The 9,991-nt window shown below is 33.9% G+C and overlaps 1 protein-coding gene across 1 annotated transcript in view; it reads left to right on the forward strand.

The window, feature by feature from the left end:
- LOC115235060 overlaps window positions 1-9,797 on the forward strand; it is a 24,216-nt gene extending 14,419 nt beyond the window's left edge. The window contains 11 exon segments of the mRNA XM_029806602.1: window positions 863-1,095; window positions 1,355-1,712; window positions 2,109-2,339; window positions 4,918-4,961; window positions 4,963-5,072; window positions 6,478-6,607; window positions 6,894-7,245; window positions 8,070-8,312; window positions 8,428-8,541; window positions 8,626-8,781; window positions 9,076-9,797. Of these exon segments, the coding sequence (XP_029662462.1) occupies window positions 863-1,095; window positions 1,355-1,712; window positions 2,109-2,339; window positions 4,918-4,961; window positions 4,963-5,072; window positions 6,478-6,607; window positions 6,894-7,245; window positions 8,070-8,312; window positions 8,428-8,541; window positions 8,626-8,781; window positions 9,076-9,126 (2,022 nt within the window). The 3' untranslated portion in view covers window positions 9,127-9,797.
- The last annotated feature ends 194 nt before the right edge of the window (window positions 9,798-9,991 follow it).

The raw sequence follows: 9,991 nt of genomic DNA on the forward strand, positions 1-9,991 counted from the left end.
CCGTTGGTCCGTGAACATTAAGCTCTAACGACGAGTGTCTATCCTCCTCGCCTAAACAATAGATTTTAAAATGTGATTAAACCTAAGTCATTTAAATATAATATATTATATTATACAATATATATATATATATATTACTTTCTTCTCTTTGCATACTATATTACTATATCAAATTAATTGCGTAATGAGATAAAAAATTATTGTGATACTTATCTATATTGAATAATGATATTTTTCCTAGATATTTTTTATTTAACATTTTTTTAAGCTAACGACTAAAGATGCAATGTGAGGAGAATGTTACATAAAAACAAGGTTACACACAGTATACTCGCCTTGCGATTACGAAGAGAGATCGTTCGTTGATCTTTCTTCTTCACGTGCTCTTGCCTGTAGTGACGCCGTCAAACTGCTTGATCCTTCACGCAACCGCCTACAATATCAACTGTGATCTTTGAACCAGTCTTTCCATTGCAAGAAACTCCTGCGATACGTCTTCGCTTTCTTTCCCGACGTTTCTCCCCATGACGTGCTCCCCCAACAGCGAAACTTTTCAACATCGCCGTCCGTGGAAACTGAGTTTTCCTGCCCCCCATGCCTGTTGCATTTTTAAAGAGAGCGTGCAACTGCATCGCTATTAGAAGAAGGGAGGGGATGAGGGGGAGCGTCATTTTCGTGATTCATAATATTACAGTTAGAACTTTTTTTTTACAACAGAAATATATATTTAACGAGTAGTGATTGAGTCAGTGGTCAACGACACGCGCGGTTCGGTTGTCGACCCGCGGGCAGGTTTTAGCGTTTGGCAAAATTATTCGTCGACCGATTCTCGAGGTGTCGTCTTAAGAAAATAAAAATGCAGACCACGCTCAGCCGGCTTGTTAAATTCGGCCTTCACATTTACGGCATCTGGCCATACGTACCGTCCACCGTGCTGTTTAGATTGTACTGAATAATGATGCTAAGCACGGCCCAAGTCTTTCAGTATCGATACGTCATAGTGAACATTCATATGGACGACTTCTCCCAGCTCATGGACGGAGTTGGTAGCGCGATGGCTTCCTCTCTACTCTACATGAAACTCGTTCTTCTGTGCATTTACAGAATATTACGAATCTCGTTTGCTTTGGAATATATTACAAAAATCTGAACTCTCTTATCGTCATTTATCGCAGTCACTGATTAAAATAAATAAAAGTCAATCTCGCTGATTTTAATCGCTTTTTAATTTTAATTAATCGATTCAATCAAGAGTAAACTTGAGCTATGAAATGAATTTGAAATCGGATTCAATTCGATTTAATTTCACGCGAGCTGAGAGTGAAACAGGCGTTAACACGCACGGTGTAAACCCGATCTTCCGTAGAATATTTTTCGATCTGTTGCAAATGATGTCCGCGGACTGGCAGGATCGCACTATCTGTAATTCGCGCATAATGACGAAAACGGCAAATGTCGCACAACGCGCCTCGAGATGGATCGTCGGCATGCAGATTTTCGCCGTAGTCACCTACAGCGCCGGCGTTCTCGCTGCTAACATAGATAACCCCGAGAGAGTGGAACCCTACGAACGGGAACTTATCCTGAAGATGAAACTGCCATTCAATATTAGTACACATTCTATTTACGTGGCGGTTCAAAGTGTTCAATTTTATCACCTGTTTCTCGTCGGCTGCGGCATCACGATTATCAATTCGCTTCTCGTTACTCTGGTAAGTTCGACATTTGCGCGATGTATCTGGCGTTCGATTAAATCTTTTAAACAAGACGAATCTGTGCGATCATTTTTGACTTCATTTTATATATATATTTTTTAGATAATATCCAGGTCATAATTTACGACTTTTCAATTTGTAAAGATATTTTTAAATGATTTAATTTTGAAAATATTATCTGCGAGATATAATTATAGAATGCAGAATATTTTTTTAAAGCTATAAATCCGTTTGAAAAGTTGATTAAGAACAAATGTCTATAATTTTATAACATCTAAGATTAGATATAAATAGAGTTTATTAAAAATGATAATTTATATTTTCTGTCAATTATTTTTTTTAAAAAAACAATTATTTATCTTCTCGAGAAAATCATCAAGCTTTAAATTTCAGATACTTCACGTCAGTGGTCAAATCGATATTCTTCGTGAACAGTTGATGAAAGCTTTTTCTAAAAATGAGGTAGATTCGACGGAGGAGATTACGATGCAATCGTTGATCGCGAAGCACCAGCGGATTATCGTATTTGCGGAAAGCATCGAGACTCTTTATACAGTCATCGCGTTCATGTTGCTCTTATCAGACACAATCATTATATGCTGTCTGGGATATGTTATCGTTACCGTAAGTCGAAAATAACGCGTTCGATGTATAGATATAAATATTGCATAAAAAGTTATCGATACCGGAAAAAATACAAGCTACAAGTATCGCACGTTAATTCGTATCAAGATATTGAATTGTCAATATATGTGAAAATTACAGTCGTAAGATTCGCCCAATGCTGCAGCGATCTTGGTAAAATCCCTCATGTTTTACATCACGATGAATCTTGAGGCGTTTATATACTGCTTGTCTGGCGAATATCTGACCGCCAAGGTCAGCATTAAAAGAAATATCTGTCATTTCGCAAAAAATCTCTATTAATTCGTGAACATTTGTTCTTCTTTCAGAGCAAGATGATCGGGAAATTAATTAACTAAATTAAATAAATAAATAATATTATTTTTTTACGATTAATCACAGAGATTATGAAAAAAGTTTGAACTGCAGAAATTGACATGTCAAATAGTCGCTACATTATACTCGTACAGATAATTTTGTTCCATTTGCTGTCTTGTTATTACTTTTTGTAATATTATTATTCATTTTTGTGAAAGATCATATGCACAACGATAGTTTAATTATAGGTTGTGAAATGCTATTAGCTATTAGCGATGTACTGAAGGTAGGTAACATGTATTGTGACGATGGCTATAACAATAATATGAAGTAATAGTGCGCGACCAGTAGGATTTAGTAATACATAAGATAAAAATATATAAAGTTTGTTTTAAAAATAATGCTTTTATTCCATTTATTTCCCACGAGTTGCAAGTAATTCAAACTATATTCAACTTTATTATTATATCTTTTAATACAAAATCGAGAAGGAAATTGCGTAGCAAAGGTTCTTCTTTGCTCAGACAATTCACATTGTTGCTAATAACGTGTATATCTCTCAAATAAGATCTACATTCTTTTTACGTTTTTTTTAGAGCTTTTTTGTTTGCTTGTCTACGGCGAAAGAGGAGTACTGAAAACTACTTTAGCAATTTCGCTCTCTCTTATTTCTTCAGACTCGTGTTCTTAAGTCCTGGATTACTTTTTCACAGTTTCGAGTCTGATTTACATTCGTGTACTCATCCAAGACATTGCGTGTATGGAGGGACCTATACTTTTTCATAATTAAATCCATCTTCTTTTGTTGCTGTATAATTTTAGATTTATTTCTTCAGTTTTATCAAGTTTGAAGAATTGAAGGTGCAACGTAAAAAGTAATATTTTCAAGTATCTACTTGGTTTATGGAGAAAAATCATCTAACCTGAGAGACCGATGAACTTTTTATCTTTCTTTGCGAAGAGTAGTGTACTCTGCCACGTATCGCGGTACAAACATGTAATCTTAGTCACTCTTGTCGGAACAAACTCCCGTGTTTTCATATTCCTCCCTTCATGACGCTCCCTCAACAGCGAAACTTTTCAACTGCGTGTTTATCGCGCAAGTCATGGAAGTTGTAAACTCCCGAGCTCTTACTGTAGGTATTGTTATATTTTTAATCCGTAGTTGCATCGTCCTGAAACTCGACTCGAAAAAGAAAAGAAAAGATGTTAGCTCCCTATTTTTCCGATCCACGCGGCCGCGACGTGTAACTGTTGCACGTGATACCGTCGAGTTTGTCAAAGTTCGCGATACGTGGCGATAGGGAATATTTAACGAGTTATCCGATTGGCGAGCATTTTTTTGTTCACGGAACCATCTAGATTCCACCTCCCCAGATTTTCCGGTGTAAAATCGCTCGACGATACGCGCACATCCTCGACGCGACGTTTTATTTACGGAAAACATGGAGATGAGCACGGTTAGTCGCGTGATAAAGATCGGTCTTTGCGGCTGCGGGATCTCTGTGGACAATTCACTCATCGTCACTCTGGTGAGTTTGCGACAATATTTGGCCTCTAAAAATAAGGTAATCGCAATTTATTATCGTTCACGTATGGATCTTAGATACTGCATATCGGCGGTCAAATCGATATCCTTCGCGACTGGTTGCTGAAAGCCTTTTCTAAAGATATGATACTCACCGTGGATGGAATAACAATGAGAATGACACACCAGTGGATCATTGCATTTTCGGAAAATATTGAAAACCTTTACACATATATCGCGTTGATACTGTTTGTATCGGATATCTTTATTATATACTGTTTAGGATACATTATCGTCACCGTGAGTAAAAATCGGCAAAAGTCATACGCTTAATACCATCTGCCTATACACTCCAGTGTACCTTTGTGCATAATCTCCAAAAATCACTGTCCTATCCCGTCTCAAAAACAGGAAATCTTGTATGTTTGGCATTATTTTCTCTCGCATCTTAGACGCGGTGATCACTCGAAAACGCGATCAATTAATCGATATTTCAATACGCACGGAAATATATCTATACGAATGATTCTAAATTGCTCCGTTCGATATTATAGTCGATCGGTACGCCTGGCAGCCCGGTGATCTTGGTAAAATCTGTATTTTTCTACCTCATGATGAATCTCGAAGCGTTCATATATTGCTTCGCCGGTGAATACTTGAGTGCCAAGGTTAGCCGACAATGCGACGACATTCGAGAGAATCCGAAAACTATATCTCTTGTTTCTCTTCTAGAGCAAAATGATTGGAGATGCGGCATATGATTCTTTTTGGTACGACGTCATATCAGAGTCGGATCGTACATCTCGTAATCCTGGGATCGCAGAAACGATTGACGATCACGATTGGAAAAATTATGGATCTTTCCTTAGAACGTTTTACCAGCGTAAGTTTCTCATTTTCTACCTTCCCTTTTTTTTCTCTCCACCCTGTAACATAAATTTCGTACTTAATTCTATTAACATCTATAAACAATAAAAAATTTGATCAATATTAAAGCAAAAATATGCTATTTTATCGAATAGCTGTAAACGATTGTGCTGTGATTTTGTTAAACTGATCACTCTATTAATGTTTAAAACCATATATTCATAATATATTACGTCACCAGAAATAAATATTATAGATTATAAGGATCATATGTGTCCGTACTATTGGCAATGTATTGGAGACACAATAAGTTTTATCTGGATTGATGAAATTTTTATAATATCGTTCTTCATGATGGTATAATATTTCATGGTAATTGTAACACAATAATACACATATATGAAACAATAATACGATAAAACTCAGTAATAACAATATTCTAATTATTTTATTGTTATATTATTTTGAGTACAATTGTGCATTCATAACGAAATTTTTTCTTACATCATCACACGTCGCTTCAGATTTTCGTAATATTTAAACAACGTTATATAGAAATCACAATTCTTTCAAAAAAACTAATGCGTAAATTCTCTTTCGTCTTGTGATATTCTTTAGAGTTTATATTATAACTGTGTTTGCGAAAAACGCGCACTATCATCGGCACTGAAATAAAACTTTTCTCTCAGTTTCTTCGTTTCCTCGTCTTTTCAGTTTCTACTTTTTTTTACACGATTATTGTGCACAAACTTGTATACCACATACACGTTACGTTTCATTACGTGAAGAATTTCCCTCGACATTGAGGCAACAAAATCTTGGAAAGGGAAACTCCCTCTCTTTCCTCTTCCTCGAAAAGTTCTTATTTCAAGAACAACAAAACTTTTCTTACGGTCAGCGACCACGGTTTAACGTCTGGTGTAGGCTTGCGTGTGATACTATCTGTTGTTGCTTGAATTTTTAAAGGACATAACGCACTGTCGCACCGGAAAGAGAGAGATAGAGAGAGGGAAGATCGGCCCGGAACCCGGAAACTTTTTTTTATCGACATGCCACGACAAAGCCATATACGATTCCGTGCGCTTTCCGATCAAAATATTTAATAAGCAGTTGCTCAAGGGAGGGTGCGTTCCGTTCGTACTCCCTTCCGAGCTTTCAGTTTGTGCAAAGATTCGATATCGTGCACATCATACGATCGATTGGACGCGTTTCTCATAATGTAAAATTATTGTCTTATCAGAATCAGCGTATTAACGTTGAAAAAAAAAAATTGGAAGAAGCGATAATAAAACAAAAATATGAATATAGACAATACACTTAGCAAATCGATGAAAATTTTCCTTCGAATTTTTGGCATTTGGCCAGAATCGTCGTGCATTCCGTTACGCAGAGTGTTCTGGACGATCGCAATAATGATGGAGCAAGCACTTGAATATCAATGGGTCGTAGTACATTTTTATTCTAACGAGCCTTTCGAAGTGATGAAAATTTTAAGTGAAACAATGACATACACGATAATGTTCATTAAAGTTATCATTTTTTGGGTTAAAAAACGGTGAGATAATATTATACTGTAAAATTCATTTTACAGTAACATATTATCTTTTTATAAATTTGATTTCAATCGTTTAAGCTTATTCGCTTAAAGTTTTGCAGTGAAGTAAATCGTTTGGCAATTATAAACAATATGATAAAGTTAAATGAAGAAAATAGATTGAGATAAATTATTAAAGAGACAGATTTAAGCGAATATAACGATAAGTTTCTACCTCATCTTTGATTTATACAACGATTTGTTGCGATTATTTTCAAAATAATGATCAATCAAAAACCATTCGTAGAACATTTGTCAGGATATTAACGATGATGGCAATCGATTGGGAAAATCGTACCATCGATGAAGTTAGTATGATCACAACGACATACAATGCCAACCTGTCTCGACGTTTCAATAACGGAACAGTCATCCTTTATACGGTAGCTGTAATGTTTCATGTTAGCAATGTTTTCATGAACGATTCGGATGACGAGAAAGCTCTTAATACTTCCACGCGACCACTCGTTATGAATATGGACCTACCATTTGACCTCAACCAAACATTGGTATATGAGTTGGTTATAATTATTCAATTAATTCATTTAATGCTATGCGCCTATATAAACGGCCTGTTAAATATCTTATTAATAAATTTGGTGAGTGTTTTATTGTGTAACAAATTATTATCATTGCTATTATATTATAATTATTGTTTATATATTATTAGTATTTTATTAATTGTGATCGATTAATGATACATAAAATAATTCATAAATATACGGCAATGTTTCAGAAAGATGAATGTATATACTAAAGAAGTAAAAAAATGTTATTTGAATATAAGTCGTATATATCATAATTTCTGAGTTATGGAAGATTAAAAAAAATGTTCGACTTTACTCCCTTATTGCAATCCGAATATTTTTAAACAACTTCTTTTCAAATCGATGGATAGAATGAGATAAACTTATAATTTAGCCAGCAAGATCTTTCAATTCAAATTTATTAAATTTCTATTTTTTTATTTAAAATCTTATGTATGCAGCACAAATTAATAATGTTCATGACTCGCAAGAAAAGATACGAAATGGATTCGAAACAATTCGAACAACGCCTGGAATTTTCCAGCGAGTGATTCAATATTAAAACGTGCTGTAATGTATGTTGCAACGCAAGACGGATTATTTGAGCATTTTCTTTAATCTTCGATAACTCAGAAACTATGGTATGTACAATGTATAATCAAATAACATTTTTTACTTGTTTTAGTGTGCACATTCCCTGTGTCGATGTATTGCCGTGCATTTTTAAATCATCCTATATATATGTGTATAAAAATAATTTGTTGATAATTTTGTTATATATATGTTCAGAGACCTGCTTTTTAAATTTCAAAAATATTGTATCACAAATTTAAAATTATTAAAATATTCTTTAGCGACTTCCAAGCGTAGGGGTTGAGAAATACCGTATATTTTAGATACTGCATGTAGGCGGTCAAATCGATATTCTTCGTAAGTGGTTGATAGATATGTTTCCAACGGAAGGAAAACTGTCCAAGGAAAGCAGTTTGAATCCCTTTATAGTAGAAAAAGTAATCAAGAAACATCAGCAAATCATCACCTTTTCAGAGCACATCGAAGAATTATACACGAATATCGCGATGGTGCTGTTCGTGTCGGATACTTTAATTATCTGTTGTTTAGGTTATATACTCGTCGCGGTAAGCAACACTTTGAGTAAAGATAAATCTGCAAAGTAAAAAGTATTAATTGTTTTTAATTATTCATCTTCTTATCGCTTTCTCATTGCCGTTAGGTCTTTTCTTAATATTCCAGTCAATTGGAACACCCGATGCTATGAGAATTATAATGAGAACAATCTTGTTTTACGTCGTTTCAATTATGGAATCATTTATTTACTGCTTTACTGGAGATTATCTAACTAATAAGGTTTAAATTGGAACGAATATTATGTATGCAATGAATGAATGGATATATTATTTGCTTTTGAAAAATGTGATTTTTTTGTTTTAGACCAACAGCATCGGGGATGCTGCATATAATTCTTATTGGTACGAAGGAAATTCCAGAGAGAATCGATTTATAGTGTTTTTGATAATGAGATCGCAGAAGCAATTAACTATTACAATTGGAAAAATCATGGATTTATCTATGGAGCGGTTTAGTAGTGTAAGTTTACTGTACATATATGTATATTTGTATTATTTAAAAATATTTAATACGTATCTTATATATGCATATGTGTGTATGTACTAATTTTTTATATCTTACACTTTTTTCTTAAATGATGAACTAATTAATAGTCATTGAATAATATAAAATATATTTGTTATACATTATAAAGAGAGAGAGAGAGAGAGACATTAGTCATAAGCAAACATAAACATTGAATTCAAATATTAAAATTTTCTCTTTCGAGATACATGCGTATCTTCATAATAATTATAAATAATATTATTATAGATTATAAAAGCTTCAGCTTCGTATATATCGGTTCTAATTGCGATGTATTGAAGCGAAATTACATCTTGTAGATCAAATTTCTGATTGTTGTTTAGTTGAAGAAAAATTTGCACATAAAAGAATTGAAAACATAACGAAAACTGTTTTGCGATATTACTCACCATTCTCTTCTCACGTGTATCGCACGCATTCGCACGTGAGTGCACGCGTGTTCGTAAGAATAAACATGGGATTGTCTGGAGGTAAATCAATAACCCGTATTCAATGTTTATTAAATGAGGTCAAACTCCCCGTCATTTCTTCTCTTTTTATATACGCGAGAGTTTCATTCGAACATAATATACTTTCCACTCTCGCGTTTTGCATTTTTAAACTAATAATTCGCATAATTCGCCGCTATTGCGCTGCAAAATCGAGAGAAAGAGAGAAAACAGAGCGTGAAAATAAATTTTGTAAATTTTTTTTCTCTCTTTGACTCCTATCGAGATGTAATTGTGATGTTTAATTACAACCATATTTATGTCGCTCGATAGCAGAAGAACATTTAATGATCAATCGATATTGATCAATTGCGTACAATGCGCTTTTGTAATAAAGTTTCCATCTTTATCTAGAAATTGCTTCGCGCAATTCGAGGTGATAAACATGTTAAGTGAAACAATAGCATTCTCGATATTGTTAATTAAACTCGTCATTTTTTGGTATAAACAGCGATGAGATATGCAGTAATATATAGTAATAGGCATACAATATTTAATTGAATAAATATAAATAATATAAATATTTAATTTAGCATTCTCAATTAAACTCGTCATTTTTTGGTATAAACAGCGATGAGATATGCAGTAATATATAGTAATAGGCATACAATATTTAATTGATTTAATTGAATTAATATAAATATTTAATAAATATT

The sequence above is a fragment of the Formica exsecta genome, unplaced genomic scaffold (assembly GCF_003651465.1).
Source record: "Formica exsecta isolate Colony F162 unplaced genomic scaffold, ASM365146v1 scaffold109, whole genome shotgun sequence".
Classification (NCBI taxonomy): Eukaryota; Metazoa; Arthropoda; class Insecta; order Hymenoptera; family Formicidae; genus Formica; species Formica exsecta.